We start from the raw sequence: 23,958 nt of genomic DNA on the forward strand, positions 1-23,958 counted from the left end.
GACATAGCATATGTATTTATGTACAGAAAAACAACCTAGATGAAAACTTGACCTTGTGAATACTGGCTTTTTCTGACCTGCAACACTATAAACAACATACTGAAGGGATAGATTCTATTCTCATGTATCTATGCAGTTATAAATCAAGGTATCTGGAGGAGAACATGACTGTCTAAAACCTCAGCAAAAGGAAGTTCATATACAAATTCAAGTCATGTAGTTACAAAAGAGTATGCTTTTACTTCCAGCCTCAGACTTGCATAAGATATGATTCAGAAATACTTACCCTACTTGCTTCCAAGCACTGCACAGAATACAGTGGTTCACTAGTTTTATCTGAAAATTTAACTTTTCTAGCCTCACCATTAAAATTAAAAGTCAATAGCCTTCCCATCAAAAAGAACAGGTAACACTCCAAAACTCAAGAAATTTTTGGTTACATGCTCAAGTATTTTTGTGCCATTGAAAGAGGCATTCTGGCTCTCTCCTTTTGCCAGCATCAGCACTTCTTTTTGGTATGGTTACTACTGCATAAGCATCACTGTTAGCACCTAAGTGAGACAGCAGTAACGCACAGTCAAGGGGAAAACAAGACAGATCCTTTAGGAGCAACAGCCTTGCATCATGTTTAAGCTGCTTGTGAAATTTCATCCTGAGGAACGCTCTAGTCCCATAAACACTTAAAAAAACAAAAAAACAACAACAACAAAAAAACCCTGCATAACTCAGAACCCAGAACTACAGCTGAAGTAAACACTCCTGTCACTCTCCCCATATTTGGGGAGAGGCCATGCAATAAATTGCAGCAAAGAATTTATCTGGGTTAAAACTAACCTAAAAAGGAAGGCGGAGGAAAAAAATAATAATAATTCATAATCCGTATTGCTTTGGTGAACCACACAGCTGTGTTAACCTGACCAAAACCAGAGGTACTGTGATAAGAACAAGCAGTCAGGTCCTAGTGCTCACAATGCTCAATGCTCTCAAGGTGAAAAGTTTAAGATTTTACACTAATTCCTCGTATCCCAGACACCTTCACTGTAGTGGAACGTACCAAGCACAACTGCAGTTTGCTCTACTACTAGAGAAACAGTTTTAGGCAATAATTAATAAGAAAAAAAATTAAGTGCCACGTTCAGTTCTTTTGCTCACAGAAAACATCACATAGTGCATGATTTTATATCAGCCCAGGTGAAACAAAGAAATTCCTCGCAAGGAAACATCAAGGAACATTGTTCCTTGACGGTATCCTCTGGTTCTTGAACAAATTCCTCAAAACATTAATTGAGCTGGGGTCAGGGAAGAGATGAGCGAAGAAGGTGGTTCCCCCTAACCCTTCTTCACAAAAATCACTCTGTACAAAGGTAGTTACGGAAAAAAATTAGCTAGGGGATACAGAAATGTTTCATTTAACTATGAAATGTGGCTCTCCAATTATGCAGCACACTGCTGTAACACTAACTCAAGAATGGTAGTAATACCTAGGTATGAAGGTCTTGGGTTGAATAATAATTGCATACTCAAACTTAATTTCAGAGAGAAGACTTACTTCCTTCTCAGGATACAAGAGGTCAAAAAGCTTCATAACTGGGAGAAAGTCAGCCAGTGCATTCTTCTGGATGCTGCCAGAGATGAATTGCAGTAGCACCCACATCAGATGATCTCTTCCTTTAATGAGACCACGGCCTGCCAACTGTCAAAAACACTCAGGAACAGACAAATACTGCATACAAGTTAAAAATAACTGCAAAGATTCCCATATAAGTAAAAGGGCAGACTAAAACAGCTCAATTTCCCACAAATTGTTGAGAATGCTGTAGCTGCACCTGGGCAGAAACGTAGGTTTTCAGGAAGACAGCAAACAAGCATGTTAGTCATAACCCAGGAAGATAATCTGTGAGGCTTAAAACAATTAATGGTAGGATTTAAAATGTATTCAGGTCTGGAGGGCCACAGTTTTAAAAAGCAGAAACTCTTAAATATTGAATTTAACTTACCACATTGTAGCCCTGTAGCCAAGCAAATACAGTATTGCCATTGCTAGCAGCACGCCACAGGCTTTATATTAACTCTGTAAAGTCTCAGAACCAGAACATCCCAGGCTTGCTTGATCTGGACTTGTCTTGGCCTGCTTGGATTTTTTTTGTTATGTGTAATAACAATCATCTAATAGCTAGGTTACTATTACCTAGTTTGTTTTAGTTTTAGCTTAGATTCGTGCAATTGCCTATATAATGCCTATTGCTTTGATAATTTTGATCTATTTCACTAAAGGTTAATTAATGGTCTTTAAAGGAATGCAATCATAAGACCTTGGTAGAACTAATTTTAAGGATGACAAAGAGAACAAAAGTATCCAACAAACATAAAACATATATCCGAATTTACTATGTACGGTTACATAGAACCACGAACAAAGGAAGACGGAGCAAAGCATACTGCATGCTAGGAACTGTATCTAAAGAGTTGCAAGTGGATCCTAGAGTGAGTAGAAAACTCCTTTTTCCCCTGCCACCAACATCATACTCTGAAGGCACCAGAGAGGAGAGGAGCGGTTACAGCAAGTTATTAGCATGCTGAGGTCTTTGCTGAGCAGAGAAGCATTTAGGACCACAGGTTAATTCTAGAAAGGTAAATACTAGAAAGTGTATCAGTTGTAACTGTATTATTATTATTAGGAACTAGCAATCACTAGATAATTTGGACTATAATTGCTAGCATCATGGTAACTGGACAAATACTTAAAAAAAACACATTGCAAATACTTTCATTAGACCAACCAACCATAATTTTGCATCTGCTTACATGTGTTTCTTTAGCTCACAAACCGCAGTTATGTTTAAAAGTTGGCTGTAATTTGGATGCTATAGTGTCATTTGAATTTCAGGTCATTTGAACTATGTCAGTTTATATCCTGATTTTAGCTACTTATATACTTTGTGTCCAAATATAATGCAATATCCTGTAACTGAATATACTGCAAACAGACATAACTCACAACATACAACTGGAAAAAGTGTTTTACTTCCACACGGCATAACAATTGAATTGAATTCTTACATGCAAGATACTTGACAGGGTACGACTATTCATTTGTTTTTAAAACATGTCTTACCAAGTAGGAGCGATGCAAACAATTTACCTTTTGATGGAGCGACAGGACCATATGAGGAAAACTTGCAAACTGAAAGAGCACAAAGAAAATAAGCTGGCTGGAGAGATGTTGCCATAAAAGCTGACTGGTTCCACCATCATCATACTTCTCCTCAGTCTCTGACCGTTCCATGGCATACACCACCAGATCCACCAACTGGTCCTCCAGCACAGGGCAGCGCTGCTTGTGCTGTAAGGCAGAGATCAGATACAGTATTCCAAAAGCCTTGCAATTAATTTCAGAACTACTACAGTTGCAATTACAGTACGGTATTTTGACAGAAGGCTGGGAAGCATGAAATGAAGTCTGAACTTAAGTTAAGGATAAGCCAGTGTATTAAAGCTGCACTATGTTACAGGTCACAATGATTTCTATATTTTAAACACACACTACGTAATTCCCTACTCAATCCCAATAACATAGATCAATGCCCAAGTGGCACTTTTTTTTTTTTAATTAAATAAATTCAAGGACAACGTTCTTTCTCTCATTTGCTGTTCTAGAAAAACAAAATCCATTCTTTTAACACACTTTCCCCCCACCCCCACGTCTACGTCAAAAAGTAGGGATCTACATAAAGGACAATTATCAAGCGTACCACTAAAACCAGAGGAAGCATCCCAATACACAGTTAAGCTGTTTTATGACTATTTCTTCTCTTTTGGGTACACCTACAACTAGCAGCAGAATTAACATCTAGTTAGTATCCCTGAAATCAGATGTCCTACTGATACGGCACCACTTACATTGTTGTTACAATACAACATTGAGACGACTTGAAAATAATTTTATGAGAGTGACATGTTCTAAATAGTATATAAAATGGAAATTACATATCACAGTGTGTTTTAGACTGCCACAGTCTCCACAGTGAGCTATGCAAAAACACAGATCATTTAAAATACACCTTCTCTGATGACAAAATTGTAATAATGACCAAGAAAAGAATGCATTATATAGTCACATATGCGTGTGTGTGTGTTTGTGTATGTATGTATGTGTATATGCATGCTATCTATATGTATGCTATAAATAGGCATGCCACCGGTAGTTCGGAACTCAGATTATTAGTCTTAAATTTTAGACTGCTGTGTATAAATGCCATAGTGCAAGAACCTTGTATTACCCTGTATTAATTTGGTTATACTAGTACAAACTACTGCTAACAAGGACAAAAAACCGTGTGGAATTAAACATACTTCAGACAGAGTTAACACTTCAGAAATATCAAACCTCTGATTATGTCATTAAGATCTTGATTTAAGAATGGTCACATATATATTTTCTATACCTGATGCCTGTAACATAATGCAGCCTTAAAGAAAACATTATTACTTTAATGATACAAAAGAAAAGGAACCGCTCAAACACTAATCATGAAAATGCAGTGTCCCTTTCTAGAGGCAAAAAGGCATATGTTAAAAAAAACAAACATAAAAAAAAAAATCATCCAAATATTCATAAAACATTTTAGAGATGCCTTAGTGAGTTCTTTGACTTATTAGCCAGGCAGCCTAAAAACCTTTTAATTTTAGAAATGTAATAAATAATAAAAGATAAGAAAGTTGCTGAAAGGAGATGCTTGTTCTAACCTTTGCCAATGACAGTCATTTGCCATGAAAAGGGAATCTCTTCAAATTAAAAATATAATGCAAGAATGGGAAAACTTGACAAAATATAATGAACAGCATCCCCTCTGTTACATGCTCTTTGCCAGCTCAAAACTGCAGAAAGCTACAATTCTAGCTGTGCTTTCTGGAAGCATGCTTAACACAAACTTCTAACTGAAATAGAAAGCATCAATTACTGTTTCACCTTGTCTTCCAATACACAATGCCATTGTCACAGATCAACCACGTTACAGGTTTACAGAGAGCAATATTAACATCACAGGTCAAGAATACCTTTTTTTTTTTTCCTCTCCTCCCCAAAAGCAACTAATTATGAAGCAGAGCAGGGTGCAACAGACAACACTACAGACTAGTTTATAATCCAGCATGCAAAACTATGATGTACAGGGCTTGAAATTTAATAGTTTGCTAAGCACTGGGTTAATGTCCAGAAGCCTAACCATGTTAGGCTATTTCAATTTAGAATAAAGTTATTCAAAGAATATACCAGGAAAATATTTCTGTTAAAAAGAAAGCCAGAATTTCCAGTAGGAATTTTCACTATTCTGTATAATTCTGAGACTGGGAAAAGTTTAGGAACCAGAAAATTTAAAGAATAAAGTCATCCCTTTTTCCTGAAATCATATTTTTAAAGGATAATTTCCTGAAGAAAAATATAGCAATGGTTCACAGTCTATCTCAAATTCTTTAATTATCCAGCAGTTTTTCCATATTTTCACTGAATATACTTCTCGCATAAATTTTGTGTCTAAAGTTTTGGTGCACTTAGGAGAAATAAAATATTGTGCTTAGGTAAGAATTTGCAGGATTGAGGCCTTGCTTTATTAACTTTCATAACTGAAAGACAACAACCCAATACGTATTGGGATACAAGGGTAAAAACATAAGTGAAAGCTGATCGTCTCAAAAATCTAGGAATTCATGTTTTGGTAGTGTTTAAGAATAATCCAAACAAATAATTGTGATCATTTACGGAAAAAAAAAAAATACAGCATCCATAGTCATTACATTTTTGTTTCTAAAAATCTATTATTTTAAAGAATAAACATGTTTGTAATTTAATAAATGCACATACTGCATTTCACTCTGTAAACAGTCTTTAAAGAAAAGTCAAATATACAACCTCATTGAAAACATTATTAAACAACAGAAATACAGAACATAGAAGTACTATTGTGACCACTGGATACCAAAATTTTTCTCAAGACCAGCCCTCTAATGGACTAGCATCATCTTTTTTCAGTAGATCAGAGCTTCAACTGTCTTAACAACAACGAAAAGTAAAAGTGTTCCATTAAAAAAGAAACAAAGAGTATTTTGAGGAGTTACTAAGGCTAGCTGCAAGCTAGTATAGCTTTCAAATACTTTAGAGAGATCTAGCTCAAAAATGTTTATAAATACTGCATACCTACATTTAAGAAATGGATTAGTAAGATCAAATTTTGGACCCCAAGATCCCTATAAAGGGTGCCTCCTAAAGTCAGATTCAAAACGTGCAAGTTAAATGTCTAAAGTAGTTGCCAGGAAGGAGAATTATAGACCCCTCTCTCACTTCTTTTTCCAAAACTGTATATTACTAAGACTCAAAAACAGCCTTAAAGCCTGTTGCTTAGATTGTGCCAAATCTTATTTCTACCAAGTTCAGTGGGCATTCCATTTTTAATGAGAAAAACTTCAGAATGAGAATCAACATGGAAATGGCACTCAAGTATCCTCAACACACACTTGTATAAGTGGAAATATCTCAAAAATAAAGTAATTGATTCCTAGGTCTAGGTACTTAGCTACGCTAACACTGATAACACCAGAAAGTTCAAGTTCCCAGTATCAAAAGACAAGAGCCTATGAATATAAGGGAAAGGAAAGTCAAGTTTTGGATACTGCATTATGTCATTACTTTCACTTGATGTTTTAATTCCACTTCCACAGTGGTGGCCTAATATGAAATACAAAAACCTTCCTCAGGCAAACTGTTCTGGTCTGAAGCTATGCCAGCATACAACTACTAAGTCACGTAAACAGCACATGGTATAGATAATTTCCTACTCAAAGCTGCGTATCACCATTGATGGTTTAAAAGCTGAACAGCCAAGTATGCTGCTTAAAGAGCAAAATCATTAACACAAAAGCTGCTAATTAGAAGTGTGTATAACATTATGGAAACAAAACATCTGATAATTGCCTTTCTTTTCAATACACTCCAACCCACAGAAAGCAAAGTTTAAGTTAAACTTAAAGCCAATTTCATTGTTTAGAAGACAGCATCATCCAGACTGTAATTATGCAAGCAAAAAAGACATTTTCTTTTTCATGCAAATCTGTACATACAGAGAAGGTGAAGATGTAAACCAGAATTTTCAAGTGACTTCGTGACTAGCTGAAGACATTAGTAGAGCTAGATTTCAAGAAACAAAAGTTCTGAGAGCTCTGAACAGGGGCCTGTAAACTGAATCTTAATTTGGCATCAGCAACATTAATCACTTTTCAAAAATAAGTTGTTACATACCTTCTCAAACTTATTTAAAGCTAAATAAGTATTGGGAGAATTAACCCAACTAATAGCAGAATATAAATTAACATGATGAGTTTATGAGTTTAAACCTCTACTTCCTATAGATCAGCTAGACTTCCAACAGCTATACAAGAGAAGGCAATATCCCATCTGGACTTAATGCTATACACTTGATATAGGTAAAATAATAATCATAATCTCCTAAAACCTCACAAGAAAAAAAAACTAAAATCCTCCAGGGAACACGTATGCACCTATAAGCAGGTCAAACTTAACCTTCCTGTTTCTCTCTGCAAGGTTAACAGGGCAGATGAATTTCTGCTTTTTACACAACTCAAAGAAGGTTAAATGACCATATTTTTAACGTAGATCTGCTCAGTTGAAACGGAACCCAAGAATTTAGCTGTTCATCTTCAAGAGTATTTGAGAACTAGGGTAAGTTTCCCGTTTAGTTGAACCACATCTAGTTTGTGACACCAAGAGAGTCAAATGAAGGCTCCAATCCTGCAACCAGATCTGTGTGAATAGCTGACAGGGCTTACAAGTAGCTTCACTTAAATAAAAAGGGTCCTGATCTGTAGGTGTTTCTGTATTTATTTTGAAACAAGCTTGGCACTACTTGCATTTCTGCATAGTTTTTATTACACTAACAATCCTGTGCCCTTCAATTTATTCACGTTAGTTCAGTTCTAAAAGTGCATAAGTTATACAAGTGTTTTACTGAAAGCACCAATATAGCTACACAACTTCTGAAAAGCATCACGCTATTATTTTTCATCAGGTGGCTACATTAACAAATACAAATTAACTTGATGTGATGGCTGTATCTAAACGTGTACAATTTTTAGATTTTCCACAGTTTTAAGCAGAGCATAACAATGTTTAAATAGAACATTTAGCATTTCCTCTTCTATGCCACTATAGCACCCTACACTATCCTTATACTTTCATTGGCAAATTTTCGACAGCCTATATATCTTTATGCTGGTATAACTGTAGTAGCACAGCTATAGTTCACGTTCTGTCAGCATTTCCTTTATAAGCTACATTCTTCAAGTTTGTTCCTTGGCCATAAAAAGTCATGCCAGGTTGAAACTTTGTGTAGAAATTCCTATACTAGAAAACAAATTTTAAAAAGTATACCTCAATATACTTCAATTGAAGTTATGAATTGAATTTTCATCAGTTATTTTTAGAGGATGGCAAAGCAGGAGTTAAAACCAGCATTTTTAAAATCAGTATTTTTTGACCTGAAGGCACAGACCATCAATAAATAGTTAGAAAAATAAAGTGTGCTCAATATGCATTTTAGTCTAGCTCTTGCATTATTTACCAGCTACAAGATACAGAGGGATAGTTTATTATCTAAATGTAGACAACAGAAATAGACACAGAATACAAATACTACTCATTGGAACACTAAATCTAGCAGCTCATTTCCAAGGTTTACCATTTCAGCTGCTTTAAAAGTCTCAAATACAAAAGACTGTTGTATACGACACCAGAGTATTGTTTGCCAAGATGCAGGAATCTGCGCATTCAAAAACATTGTCCAAATCCAGAAATAGCATTACTTTATTTTACTTACAATGGGAAATATACACAAGGTTTCAGAATCACGTGAATTTTATAGTCAAGTTACAAATCTGAAAAAAAGTTCTTAAATGGAAACACTGACACAACCTTCACTATAGTATTGCAAACAGTAACGCTATTTTATACATCTTTAATGATTTTTTTTTTTAAGTACGTATGGAATTGATTATTGTACCAAGAAGGGATCAACTATAAACATAGGACCTATATTTCAAATTTTAAATGAAGCCCACTTGGTTGATTTCTTCAGGCCATGAATTGTTTACAGGTAGACAAATTTTGTAACTACTTTTCCCCTGGTATTTCTATCATCTTTTCTTCACCTAGTTTAGGAAATATTTAAATTTCACGTTGGGAAGTTTGTTACAGAGGCTTCCTGAGAATAAGAAAACTCCACTAGCAAAGCTCATTTCTACAATGGTTGCATTTAGAATTTTATAATTTTACAATTGAGCGCAGCGGATGTTTTTCCATCCGTATACAGAAAGAAATCTTCAACTAATAATCTCTCCTCATCTGAAAATTCCAGCGGACAAAAGTTCTTATGACAGATAAGGGAAATGGTAGCAGTCCATTCCAAACAACATCTTAGAACCAAAGGACCACTGACTATCAGTTTTATCTTGTATCTCTTACATCGCAAGAGATTTGTAATACGAATTTGCCCTTGTTTACTATTTCTGCCAATTTCAAGCCCTGACTGTACACGTATTCTCTATCTGGAATCAGTGGCTACAAAGCGGCCAGCGTATCGTTAGTCACAATACAACAGTAAGGTTGTGAACATACCTGAGCAATGTTCAAGGTCTAGAGCATTGGAGGATGGGCAGGACAAGACAGGACAGAACAAAAATAAAGGAAGAAAAAAAGAAAAGACAAAACAGTGACTATGAGGCCAGCCTCAAGGAACCCCAAGTCAGACCAAGCCCTCCCATTCTAAGATATAAAAAGAAACAACGCAAACAAAAAAAAAAACCCACAAAATCCAGCTTTCCAATACTCTAGTATTATAACATGCCAATATAGAAAAATATAACAATTTTTTGGAAACTAATGACATGAACAACTATTTTCTTATTTTTTGAGCTAGTCGTCTCCTATTGTCTGTCAAAGGTGTACTTGAGGCTGGCCTTATAGGAAAAAAAAGCAATGCAAAAAAAAAAAAATCATATTTTAAATCTCTACTTTTCGATTTAACATTGGTAAAGCAATATACAAATGATAGGAACAACAGTGTCCAATTAACCTAATATGATCTCATTAAAAAAAAAAAAGAATCAAATCACCATCTGGACCTAAACTGTTTTGCTTAGTTAGCTATAGCAAAGAAAAGAGAAAAAGAATAGTGCAGATTCTATGCAGAATTAAATCATGTGTTGCAGCATAGTACAGTACCTGCTTATTCAGACCTAGCATATTGCAGACCATATCCCTTGAATACGGTTGTTCCAGCACATATCTCAACAAAGCAGTCTGTGGTTCAAACAGATCCTTCAAGAAAAAAAAAAAAAGCAAACACATACAAACATATATTGCCTCAACATTAGGTTTAAAACTACCAATTAACTGAGTTAAACAATAAAAGACCGAGTGCTTTTCTATGCAGACATGTATCATCGGGTGGCCAATCCTTTTGCTCTCTGATACCCAAAAGGAAGGGGGAAGTAACCACACTGTTAAGTACTGGCAATTTTATGAGGACCAAGTAGAGGGAGATTCTTTGACCAAAAAAATGCTGGTAGACTAAGAACACTACCTATGCCATTATATATCCACTATCTATATATTCTTTCTTAGACACCTAGAATACTGAGGATGGGATACTGGATAGGGTGGATTTTTGTTCTGACCCTTTATAGTTCTTAAATGCTTTCATTAAATCACTATTTCACATTCCTGGGGTTTAATTTTAAATAGAATATATTTAAATTTGAATTATGAAGTAAGCTTCCCTATAGAATAATAAAGAGCACAGAAAAGAAGAAATCACCTTCCTATTCTCCTCCTTCTCCTCATTGCTAATCTAATTTTCAATCCATTCTCTGCTCTCACTTGCTCTCTCACATGCACACACTCACAAAGCGCATGAAACATGTCTTGCTCTTCAGCACCCAGGGCAGAAGTCACACCACATGCTACTTTAAAGATCCTCCACGTATACTTTGAAGCTACTGAAATATATAACAGTGAAAACATCTACATCTTCAGTGCTAGCCCAGAGATTCTCGAGATTCTAGAGATTCTCATTTGAAACGCATTAATTTTCCCTAATGACTTAAAAGTTTTGCATTTACTGAATATAACTTGTTTCGGAAGCTTAATAAAACATACCTTATCATATGGTAAGAGACCTTTCAAAGGAAAACGAAGGGTTGTAGGATCCAGCTTCCATGAGTTACACATGGCACCCGAGTTATTTACCACAGGAAGAAGACTACAGCGACCTACATGCAATGAAACATTGTAAATTCTAAAACAGTGAAATGGGCCTACAGTTTAAGCATTCTGATACAAAAAGCACCCTCAGCCACCTTTATACTTTCATCAAGCTTCCACTAATTGAAAAATCAGCTTTCTGTTGGAAAAATAAAGCTTGAAAGCTAACTTTTTGTCTAAAAAAGTAAAATCCAAGGAGTTAAATTCCTAATCTGCTCAGTCTGGATATCACCAGAATTAAAATATTTGAAAATATTAAGCTAAGTGTGACATCAGTTCCCAGGGGAAAAATCATAGCATTTCATACTATATGCCAAACCACAAAAAGTTCTGCTCTGTACATTAACAGAGTTTTATTTCATCCTTAGAGGAGCAATCGCTATGCCCACAAACTTTTTAGTTTACCAGAAGACTATTCAATCGCCATTGCCTGACCTTGGGATGCAGTTTTGGTACACTGACTCTTTCCGAAAAGAAAATGGCATTACTAATATATGTATATAATTTATTCTTTCTATTTCCTTCGTTCTCCCCATAACAAAGACTGTGGGCAGGATTCTGTTCAAAATTAAAACAGTCAAATGCGATTAGTCTCCAGTTACAGTCAAAGGAGATGTAGTCAATTCAGTCAGTGTTGGCCAATGGGATTCAGCTGATCAGGCACCTAGAGTCTTTTGCAGGGTAAGTTTAGATTCTTTAGTTAGTGTAGATTAGACATGTGGGATTTATTTCAGTTGCTTAAACACAGACATCTGAACTGAACCCCTAGTGCACCTATATGCAAGCCAATGAAATCTAGTGTTTTAACTCTGAACTGAATCTAATTGTCAGACTGCTTCTATTGTTCAAACTGGCCATATTACTATCAAAAGAGAATAAAGCAAAATTTGTTTATATTTCTAAAAATGTATGTATGGATTTATAAAAATGTATATGTAATCCCTGAGTCATATGCATGAAAGCTATGCCATGTTTAATAAAAAAAATAACCACATGCTTTTGAAACATAAAATTTTGGGGGGACATTACAGACGAATTTACACCCTTTATCTCTGCATTAAAGAAGTTTAGTCACAATTAACCTTGTTCAGAGCTAAGAAATAATACTGCTGTTATTAAGTGACTTAATCTTCCAAGTATACAGAAGATATTTTTTATCCTTTTAAAGGAAACAGCAACAGACATCACAGTTAAAACATTCAAACTTCACTCTTCAGATTTCTAACAAGAAATAAAGTTGAGCTTTTCTTTCCTGGAATAAGGGTGCCAGTACTCATCCAAGCTATGGGATGTTCACTCAGATGTCTCCAATGATAGGGATAAGGCTAAATAGATGCAAAAGCTCCAGAGGAAATAAGAAGTCAGAAAACTTTCCATGACTAACATACCAGTGGATCTATACTAGCTTGAAATCCTTAAATATTAGAAGAGCTGCAAGTTTCTTAAGGTCTACTGCAGTTAAATAAAAAATAACTCCAGAGGCCAGATCAGAAACTATATAGCCATGTAGCAAGAAGTCCACTTCCACTATCAGTTTGTAGTCAAAAATGATTTTGAATTCATCAATATGGCTTTTGCCCTTCAGTATAAAAAACTGAAGAGAAGCAAGTCTGAAAGTAAACTGCCAAGAGGAAAGATGTTACATAAAACATATTCATCTAAGCAAAATGCTTCAGAGCTTATATATGCCCCAAAAGGTTACAAGAAATACACTTATTTATTTTCAAATCATTCATGCTTTCATCTCTTACCACAAATTGAATTTATTCTTGCTGTGGGTCTGAAGGTATCCACAAAATCCGATACTAAATTACCTAGTAACTGGGTGAGAAGAAGGGAAAAAGTAAGTTACATATATTGATATAAAATAATAAGACTAAAAAATAACTCACGTATTTTAACAAAATATACAGGCAAAATAACTAGTTTCCTACACATTTCAACAAGTCAGAAAATAAATCCAGAGACTAAAATCACAAAAGGAAAAACGTAGCCTCATAAAGATGAGGCAAGCAGCACTCTGACCTCGCACTCAAATGAGAGTTATCATATTAACTTTCTTGTAAGTGTACCATATTATTTCAGTGCACATAAATTGTTTTAGTTTCTATGTTACTAAATAAAAATTTATAATTTCTGTGTATAGCATTCCTCTATTTTCCTCTAGATAGCAATTCCACAAAGGTCAAGCACTCAGTTTACTACACCCTGGATTAAATCTTGGCTCAAGTGAGGTCAGTAACAGTTTTCCTATTGATTCTAGAGGGTCAGGATTTTATCCTTTGGAGATGTCTAGCTATTTTAACAGAATGTAAAACGAAAGACTGAATTAATATCATGTTTTTAAGGAGACATTGACTGTTTTCATTGCACCAAGTCTCAAATATTTTTGCATAACTGAATTTACACATATTTAAAAAAAAAAAAAAAAAAAACACACCCACCACACACACAGGTCTAGAAGTCTGAGTGGTTTCTTGTCCTAAAGCACAAAGCAAGCACAAAGTGGGAGCACCACCTGCATTTCCAAACTTATTCGACACAACCAACTTAGCTCTTCAAGAGTTTTCAAAAATCAGGCTAGAGGTCCAAATTATGCTTTCAGTTCCAAGCAAGAACACAGGCAGCTGCTAATGCAATTATAACAAAACTATAGCCTTAAATGAAGTGCCTAAACACAGAACTTGTTGTTAAATACAAATTTTTAAACCTTCATTTAAACCTTTGTTTTGCATGGAAACTAACTCCAGATTACATGATTTGATATCATCATTACCCAATGGGGAAGCTTTCCTTCAGGATATAGTTTCCTGATTTCTGTAACTGCAAAGTAGGCAGGTAACAAACATGCATTTCTTTCCAAAATGTAGGCTACCACCTATGAATAGAAAAATATACCAGCATGAAATATTTTAGACAAAATAACCAAAGGTGTGGTCAGCTTACCGGTCTGAAGAAGTATCATAAAAATAGATATCAATAGAAATTTAAATATTTTTTCTCAATTTGTACTCTGATATTACTACATTAGATTATAATCTATTTTTTATTACAGAACAGGAAAAGAAGTTAAACTCAAAATTAATTTCATACAACTTATCTTAGTTAAGTCAAACGTGAGGTTTGAAATCCCTTTAGGGATTGCAGTGGTTTTCTGTAACATCCCCAAAAGCGGCTCATAGTTTAAGGTTGAAAATATATTTACTGAGAAGAATTAGCAGAACATAAAAAAAATAAGCCTTTGCAGCTGATCTGTACCAGCTCTAAGAGAGCCATCTCAGTCTATTAGAAACTGATGAATATCAAGAGAATGATGCCCATTTTTTTTTTTTTCTACAGTAACATCACATAAAATTTAGATAGCTACCTCTCTTGCTGCTAAAAGCTGCTGCACAACAGCTGAGCTCACAGTGTTAGGAATTGTTAGGATTTTCTCCAGGATCACTTTCAACAGATCACGCACACCCTAAAAGAAAGCATACAAAATTAACACTCTCAGAGATTCTTTATTTCTGACAGGAAAACTACACAATGAAAATTGTAACACAGTACTTTCAGTGAAATTAGCTCTGTGCCTCTAAGCGTCAGTAGACACTTATGCTATGGATAATACGAATGCTAATGACATTAAATCCTCTATTGAGCCTCTCAATCTCAGGCTACCCCAGAACAGAAAATAACTGTTGAAATTTTGATGTGCATCCAGAGATATCCAACTTACAATGGCCTGTTCAGATTGCCCAAAGCACATTGTTGTATTATCCTTTTTTGCTCTAACATGCCTACCTATACTCATGCCGGAATCTTAGCATGCTGAAGGCCCAGCTTTCAGGGCTTTCCCCCTACATAGCAGCAAAGGGAGGAGATGGGAGAATATCAGGCTTAGTGCTTGATAGTATTACTTTTCCGTATATGCAACTTACATGCCTGAATTAGGGTTATCTAGCTTGTAAATGAAAAAAGGATAGAAGATGACCGTGAGGTAGAGAAAAAAGTGGGAGAGGTTATGCCTCCATAAAGTATTATCTATTACGGTAAAGCTCAACTATGAAAAAGTATTAAGAATGGTTTCACTGAATTATTTTTTTCTTTGATTATCAAAGCAGACCTTGAAGCACTGGAAGTCAGCAGAATAAAATTGTAAAAACAAAGCCAGAAAAGAATGCGTCTTCTCACAAAGAAAAGAATAGGGGAAAGATACCTTGTAGTCTACACCTCCAATTATTTTCCGGACCAGTTTGAAAGTTAATGCCCACAACTGTGTCCTTTCCCATTCCAGTGTATCGGAGTTTATCAGAGATTCACAAACCATCCTAGTGGAAGCAGATAATGCAAGAATGAGTGACAGAGCATAAGCACATGCTCTCCAACAAAACCTTTATAATGCCATCATAAAACATCCTCCAATATTACAATTTCCATGTGCCATATATTGACTCATTCCCCCTTAGCTTACCTGGGTGGCAATAGCCCAGTTTCTACTGCCATTGCTAAACAGTCATAAAGAAAAGAAATTCTTTTAGGACTGTGCTGGTTATGAATGAATCTTACAATCCATTGGACACACTGTTCATGGGATTCCTGAAAGAAAGGATAGAAGGGAGAAATTATTTTTTTGCCGATGGTGAAATAAACTCTAAAACATCATATACTGCCCCACCATGAAGAAATGAAACTGACAGAGGGTAAGAACTCAAGATTTGGAACATGAGGAGTCCAACTCCCTAACATCCAGTTTTCCACAAGTCTTTTGATCTTATTTTAATAGGACATCTGAAATAATTCCTTCTGAAGTCACACCTCATAGCTGAAATGAGGATTTTTCGAGTCAGTTTTGTTTTTCACATGTAAATTTTTCAGCACAGAGTAGAATAAAATAGACCTCTATTCTGCATTATTCCTTCCTTTTCACAGTTATAATCAAATTCACTGAAAATGAGGATGACCAGGTCTCCAACTACAAGAAGAATGCCTACAGGTATCTAATTTTTGGAAGGCAAACTTTACATATAAACAGTGTTTTTCATTAAACATATCTGTTTTCTACATTCACCTCTACCAGAAATTCTATGAAAAATTACCTTTTTTTAAAAAAATGACTGTTCTACTTCCATTCGGTTATCTTTATAAGGACTGCATAGCAACATTTTCTAAGCAGCTATATAATCTTATTGATGTAAAAAACCTTTTTTCTTGCAAAGTCTTTTTATATTCTATATTGTGCCACATCTGAAATCAGATTCTGAGTGACAGGAAACGGACTTTATAGGTTAAGTGCTTGTCTACCAGACAAGGTGCTGCCACATTATAAAAGTGCATCTATACAGACAACAAATTAAAAGGTAACCTGGGAAAGACTGCTCCAGAACTGTCTAAAAGCACCCAAGCAGCTGATCAGTTTGGTTCTCTCATCTTCAGGAGTGTCCATAAACATACTAATGCAAATGAGAACATTAGTTATTAGCAGTTCACCAACAAAAGAGCACAAGTAGAAAATATAATTACACAGAAAATCATGCATAAATAAACTGTCATTATACTTACCCAGGGAAAGCTTCCTCAATTACTTCTGTTTTCTGTAAGAGAAAAACCCTCAGTGAGCCTATTGTGAAAAGATCTGTTGGGAGTGCTGTGCCACCAGGATAAAGCACTAGAGAGTAACAGTTCTACTGTTACGGGGCTGTATCAGAAGGCCTTGAGGCAGATTTATGTTTTTGCTAGGCTTGACTCTTTAGAAGTTGAAACTGCTTTGTTTTTATGTAACATTTTGAGGTTCTACATTAAGGCTCTTTCTTCTTTTCTTTTAAAAACCTAAAAATTAATTATATCCCAATATTGGAGAAATTATTCAATTGTGTAATTGTGGCTTGTCTTTCATATTTTAAGGAATGAAACCTATTCTGAATAGGATTCAGATGTGGATAGGATTAAATTTTTTGTCTCAGTTATGTTCTGTCACACTGGGTTACATAAACCAATTATGCAGAGAGTTGCTTCCCCTTCTTAGTTTAGATCCATTGCTTTTTAAATTTCTATTTAATGATCATAAGGTCTTGTCCTGTGAGAAAGACTATATACAAACACCTAATTTACCTCCTCTATAACATTCATTTTTATATGCCATTTTGCTCAAAGGTTTCTACATCATTATTCTAATTTATCAAAAAAGAGCTCTGGAAAACACTACTCTATAGGTTTTTTTGCCTTCTTTAGGCATTCTGTATTATACTGCGATGTGATGTCTATAACCCACACATATTTTCATCCTTACGTGCTAGAGGTAACAACAAGTAATAAAACAATCTTTCCAGTGATTCTTCTCAGTTGTAAAGCCTCAAACTAACTGCCTCTGCTACTTATAGCTTTCTCAAGAAGCAAAAGGGAACCTGATACTAATCTGTTCTGCACAGAAAGTTAAGTGAGTTTCACTATTGTCTGCAAAGCTGGTAACAGCAACAGTGAAAGTTACAACTTCCTATGTTCTCAGTTATGGCTTTAAAAAAGCCGGGAACACAAGAGAGGTGTTCAGTATCACCAACAGTCACATTTAGATTCAATAGTTAATCATTTTACCTGACTAGGGTAATAAACATAATCTCAAACCAGAATAAATAAAACAAAACAACCCCATCAGCCTCTCAGAAGAGGCAATGAAAGTTTTTCAGGGACTTTTTTTGTTGCTGTTCGAGACAATCACAAACAGTGACAACATAGTCAAATTACAAAGTTAAACACGTGAAAGCATAATCTGAATGACAGTGCCCAAAAAACTCATCAAGTATGGGCAACTTAACATTATAAATTGCATGATATCCTTCTCTATAAAGGATAGAACATATATGCAAAAGAAAAAGAAGAAACACAGCCTTTCATCTATTGAAATTAAACTTTTGGACTTTGTTATCAGTTCAGTCTTGTCTAGCAGGCCTACACATTTATTGTTCAAATATAGCCAGTTCCACCAGATTTTCTTGTCTTAGTCAGTTTGAAGCTCCCATTCAAGTACTTATAAGCTACTGACAGGCCAGGGCTTCTGACCATAACACTACTAGCCACCAAGTACTCAAATCTACCAAAAATTGCCAGTGGGATCACCTGCCTGATTCATAGTACTACTCATTTTCCTCTTCTCTACTCCACTGCTGGCTAGTCTTGCCCCTCCCAAGCACCACTGTACTAGACACAAACTTGTAGTAACGTGCTACTCAGACATTTTAGCTATTTATAGTATACAAAACGATGACTTCTCGATCTGCTGGACCATGCTTTGTGTTGTTGGTGCCACTGTGAGGCTCATTTCCAGGATTCCCTCAAGTCATTCCATTTATTTAAGAAAAGCACCTTCTCAAGACACTCATTTTCTCATAGTCTCTTCTTAATGCCAACTTAAACCACGCTTATTTTAAAGCGAATTCAACACGTCATAGTTCGGCTTTGGGTAAGCAACCTACCTCCCACCTATATCATGCCCGATTCTACCCTGTGTCGGACTCGGGCACACTATAAAGACACACCAGGCGAGAAATGTGTGCTTCAAGAAACTCTCTCCCTCTACGGCTCCGCAGGGCACATCTCGCGACGGGCCCGACAGCACGAGCACGACGGCGGCGACTCACCGCGCAGAGGTGAGGACACAGCGACTGCATCAACGCAAACACCGCGACGCTGGAGACCTGTTTTTCCATGTTTTACACCCGGCAAGATGCACCGCCCCTAGGGGGCCCGACACGCCCCGCCCGGGGGCCCGCGCCGGGCCGGGCCGGGCCGCGCAGGGGGCCGCAGGGCCTCACGGGCTCCCGCCCGTCGGGCCGGCAGCTGCGGACACCCCTCTCCGCCCTCCCCCGCGCCTGGGCCGGGCCACGACAACGCCGGCGGCCCGCGCCCCTCCTCCCCGCTGGCGGCAGGCCGGCGGCGGACTCACCACCACCTCCTCGAAGATGCTCTGTAGCTGGGTCTCCATGGGCACCATGGGGATCGCCATGGCGGCGCCGCCGCCGCCCGAGCCGGACCGCGCCGAGCCGGGCGGCGCAGCCCACGGCCGCGGCCTTTGTCAGGCGGGACGGCGGCGCAGCCTCCCCTCCCCCGCGCCGGAAGCTCCGTGCCCAAACCCTTCCCCTTCCCCCCCCCCCCCCGGAAACCGACTTCTCGGCGAGGCGGTTCCGGCGGCGAAAGCGTTCCGCCCCCTCCCCCCTCAGCTTCCTGCGGCGCGGAAGGGGGCGCGAGGGCGGATAACGGCCGCCGCGGCCGTTGGGGGCGGCGGCTGCGGGGCCTATCTGCGGCCCAGATGGCGTGGACGAGGCTGGCCGGGGCCGGGCCGGGCCCGCCCGCCCGTGGGGAGGCGCAGCGCTCCGCCCGTAGGCGGCGGCCGGGGCGTCCGAACCCGTCAGGCAGCTCCGGCCTTTCGCGTCCAGCTGGCGCCTGCAGCCTCGTTGCAACACCGGCTGTCCCAGCAGCTTTCCTAACAGGCCTTGGCTGCCCAAACCCTTTAAAACCACTTCCCGAACTTAAACCTCCTCCGGGCTCAACGTTTCAGGCCCACGCCAGGCCGCTGATGGGGCTTCAGTGCTGCGTCCAACTGCGTTTGGCAGTACCCATGTATTGGGTCTGTATGGCAAGCGGCCAGCGTGGCTTTGTGACCCGCGTGCTTTTATTTTATTTTGTTTTATTTATCAGAAGAGAAATTACTGTAAGCACTGGAGATGTCATGGCTGCTGAGGAAGTGAAAAGACAGCTCAGTGTGGGCATATATACTGCTGCCTCTTCCATTTTGTAGGAACAGCTGCACGCACCCCCCCCCCCCATCCTCTCTGAGTCTTTGCAGAATCTAAAAAGAGAATAAGAGAATGAGGAATAAAAGAAAGAGGGAAGAGGGGATTGTAAAGCCATGTAGTTGCAGAAGAGGGAAGAAATACCACAGTAAATTCCATGCAAATTTTTTACTTAGGCTTCTTTGGTTTTAGAATAACTTGACAAAATACACGTTGTGGTCCTTCCTTTCAGTAAGGAGCCCTTACATTATTACAGGACAGTAGTTTGCTGTAATTAATATAAAGTCAGAATTACTCATTCCCATTAAAAAAGTTAGAATAAACTCAAAAGGTTTTTATTTGAAAGTGTTTGATAATACATCGTATATATGTAGTGCGTTTTAGATTAAAAATAAATGTAATTACCAAAGCAAAATATTTTTAAAATCTTGTAGCTCTTTGACGTTGTATTTTCTGACCTCTCTGTCTATGACCATTTTGACTGCGTAGTCTCCTGAAACAGCACTGAACCTGAATTCAGCTAGCACTGATAACTAGATACAGGCTTATGTCTACAGCAGAATAAAACTAATCTTCCCAAATTCTAGCTGATACTTGAAGGCCTCAGAGCAGTGAGAAATGAAAATTTCCAGATTTGAATTGAGTGGAATATAGCAGGATGTACCCACAGACCAAAACCTCACATTGAATTGGATAAATTATTTATTCTAAATGTAAACAGCTTTGGTGTAAACAGTCCCAGAAGAATAGATAATGTAAGCACTGAGATGTTATAAATAAATTTTAAAAATAAAAATTTTCAGGAAATTGTGCTATGAGTGGCACCAGGAATTACACTGCTAGCAGAGATGCATGTTGTAGCCAATAGTAATATGCATAACTGAATCAATTAGTGTATTATTGTCTGTAATGGGAAATACCAGGTTGGGAAACAAACTGTGTGTGCTTGTAAGCTTTTTACCTACATATACGTAAAATGAATGATCACTGGAAACAGAGAAAGGATCTGATTGAAGGTCCCTTTACACTTGTTTGTATCACTTTTGTAATTGGATTGCCAGCTGGCCTTAACAGAAAAACACGTATTCTGGTAAGAACTGTCATTCCTTACACTCACTCTGTGCTTATTTAAAGTGTGTTGCACAGAGATCTGACGTGCACTTGGATGTCACTGCAACTTCCAGACACAGCACTTGCCCACACGGGACGGACTGGATCGTTATTTATCAAAATAGCAACATTCAGAACAGTGTATGCTCTTAATTCTCTGCCAAATTGTCTGTCCATTCCCCCAAATGACTCGTAATGGAGCCCTGAAGGTGCTGTTTTACTTAGCATTATATCTTATCTTGGGGACCAATCTACTATTCTTACTTTCATCTGCATTAGTATTAGGTCACACTCACAGACCACAACCATTTTTAACCATGCCTTAGGCTCTGGTTAGGATCTGATCACTGAGGTAGGACCGAGGCTCTGAGACGCTACCTAGTCAGACCTAAGTAATGATGGTCCTGCTATGTCTGAGGGAACCGAATATCAAAGAGAAGAAACAGTACAGATCTTAAGCACTGAGGTGACTCTTAGGTGCCTCTGCCAAGCAATGAAGCCCTGTCAAACTGTGTTTATTAGATAACGTAAAGCCTTAGGCCTGACCAGACAAGGAAGATCAAGAAACTTTTACGTGAGAAAGAAATGACCCTCTTAATCCAGAGAGAGAAAAGAAAATATACATTTCAAAATGATTATAAAAAAATTGAGCAAACATTCTGACAAGCAACGTTGTACAATTGCTTCACAAGTATAACAAGGAAGTTATTCATCCACTCCAGCTATTGGGTTAGTCTTTAATTTAAATGTTCCTCTGGCTAATTGATACAGTATCACTTCTTTTTCCGAGCAAAACTAGCATTCATTTATTCAACAACCAACACCTCATTTTTGGCATCTAAGTGGACTTTAATTAATTGATTTTTATTATCATTCTGACCTTTTATATTAATAAAATTAATCTGTAGGCAGCAGTAAAGCATACTGGTATGTTTCAGAACATCAGATAAGACTATTTGGCATTTTTTGGATATGAAACCAGTTCATCTTGTGCTCCCTTCCAAGATCTCCGCCTTTTAAATGCAAGCTTTTGAATTTTCCTTTTGATTGAAACCAATCCAAAATAGGTTCAGTAAGTATTGTCTATGAGACAGGGTACTGAACTGTTTGAATGTTGTAACGACATCATTCTGCACAGACCGCACATTTTTTGGGACTGTGCCGTATCCTACACATATTTAATATAATAAGTGAAAGCAGCAGGTAAGTCACAGGTAAAACTGTGTAGGCTAGAGCCTTAGTGAAATTGCCACAGTTCCCTGTGTGTTAAGTTGTATGATCCAGAAATGGAACATGGCAATTTCATCTGCTGTTTTATGATACCACAGACTTCAAATGCTGTTGTGGAATGTAAGATGTACGAAGTCTTTAAGTCAGGATTTTTACTGAAATAAAATAATTTGGCCTTCAAGAGAATTCATGAAAGATGCAAAGTGCGTGTGGAATAACGAGTATCTCTCTGTATACAGCCTAGTTGGTATTTCAGTCCTTTATTCAGGCAGAAAACCAATCACCATTTGTTTAAGAATGGTAAACATTTATGCGAGAAATGGTTAAGATTTCTTTCCTTTCTTGTGTGAGTTCCATTCCTTTTGGAAGAGGGATAACAAAAGAATATGAAGGTGCCTTTTAATTTATGAGGAGGATACCTGAAGCCTATCTGGTTCTTGATGGTCTTCAAACACTTTCAGTTGCTGTAATTTATGTTTAGTAGCTTAAAACGACAGGAAGTATAGTGGAAATTGAAACTGGCTACAACACAGTGCTACATTAGGTCTTTCTACTTGTTTCCCCAAACTGCAGATTAACACATATATGACAGCGATGTCCTGCCTGTGTTGTTCTAAATAGTTTTCCTGTTTCTGAGCATGCCAGATTTACCGAGGACTGCGATTTGGACTGTAAGTAGGGCAAGGGATGCATCTGTTCCCTAGACCTGCGTTTGCATAGTATGCCAGACTCTACGCGGAGCAGTCACTTAAATTCACAGTTCAGTGACTGAAAAAGCAATGTATGATTTATAATTCTTTCCTTCTAAGTGTGTTGCCTTCTTTGCTCTTAAATATTCTCTTATGGATTACTTTTTGGTGTGAATTGTCTTTTAGTATGGCTGAAAAAAAAGTATTTTTAAACATGTGTGATGCCCAGAGTCTTTAAACTGAAAAAGCTAGTCAATGTTCATGAGGTTTTATGTTCTTACTTTATCAGTAGGAATATTCATAGAAACCTGTCCTGGGGGTAGAAACGCTTCTGAGATAAAGGTGGTAATTAGGTAAGAGCAATAAAATCAAATATATGGCATCAAATCATGTTCCATTTGCTAAACTATTTTCTTTGAGTTCATTAGGAGCAGAAATGTGCGCTGACAATTCATGCTCTCAAAGGTCAAATTTGGCAGTATACTTTTTTATGGAATACATCTAGCACTGCTGGAAGAAACGTATCATGCTGGAAGAAGTGTATGACAAAGATGGATTAAAACTAAAGGGGAAGATCCTCTGCGGCTGAAAAAAGGAAGGGAGCTCAAAACATTGGCGTGACACTGATACAGAGCAGGAGTTAAGAATCCATCTACTTAATGTATCGGTTTTGTTAACGCTTCCTTTGAAGATTACAAATAACAAGCTGAATGACAAGCTTTTAGCCAAAGATGTGAGTTTCATCTATGTTTTTTGCATTTTATTGCTTAGCAACTATTATTCCTAATCTGAGGCTGGAGTTTATCTAACACGATCCTTATCTTGAATTTGG

At 37.5% G+C, this 23,958-nt stretch overlaps 2 protein-coding genes across 7 annotated transcripts in view; one reads left to right on the forward strand and one right to left on the reverse strand.

Annotated features, from left to right (window-relative positions):
• MED23 (mediator complex subunit 23) overlaps window positions 1-19,468 on the reverse strand; it is a 39,518-nt gene extending 20,050 nt beyond the window's left edge. The window contains exons 1-13 of one of the 6 annotated variants that reach the window (XM_068938321.1): window positions 19,251-19,449; window positions 16,874-16,905; window positions 16,677-16,764; window positions 15,786-15,910; window positions 15,531-15,642; window positions 14,697-14,795; window positions 14,106-14,207; window positions 13,081-13,150; window positions 11,225-11,337; window positions 10,289-10,384; window positions 9,683-9,700; window positions 3,143-3,343; window positions 1,550-1,693 (exon numbers count right to left, since the gene is read on the reverse strand). In XM_068938321.1, coding sequence (XP_068794422.1) covers window positions 1,550-1,693; window positions 3,143-3,343; window positions 9,683-9,700; window positions 10,289-10,384; window positions 11,225-11,337; window positions 13,081-13,150; window positions 14,106-14,207; window positions 14,697-14,795; window positions 15,531-15,642; window positions 15,786-15,910; window positions 16,677-16,764; window positions 16,874-16,905; window positions 19,251-19,310 — 1,260 coding nt within the window. In that variant the 5' untranslated portion in view covers window positions 19,311-19,449. Of the gene's footprint in view, window positions 1-1,549; window positions 1,694-3,142; window positions 3,344-9,682; window positions 9,701-10,288; window positions 10,385-11,224; window positions 11,338-13,080; window positions 13,151-14,105; window positions 14,208-14,696; window positions 14,796-15,530; window positions 15,643-15,785; window positions 15,911-16,676; window positions 16,765-16,873; window positions 16,906-18,780; window positions 19,053-19,250 lie in introns of those variants that run through there. The other 5 variants (XM_009688826.2, XM_068938324.1, XM_068938323.1 and 2 more) reach the window with 5 other exon arrangements.
• Window positions 19,469-23,548: 4,080 nt separating this feature from the next.
• ENPP3 (ectonucleotide pyrophosphatase/phosphodiesterase 3) overlaps window positions 23,549-23,958 on the forward strand; it is a 46,444-nt gene continuing 46,034 nt past the window's right edge. Inside the window, exon 1 of the mRNA XM_009688827.2 lies at window positions 23,549-23,859. The gene's annotated coding sequence lies outside the window, so the exon portion shown is untranslated. The remainder of the gene's footprint in view (window positions 23,860-23,958) is intronic.

This window comes from Struthio camelus, chromosome 3 (assembly GCF_040807025.1).
Source record: "Struthio camelus isolate bStrCam1 chromosome 3, bStrCam1.hap1, whole genome shotgun sequence".
NCBI classification, from domain to species: domain Eukaryota; kingdom Metazoa; phylum Chordata; class Aves; order Struthioniformes; family Struthionidae; genus Struthio; species Struthio camelus.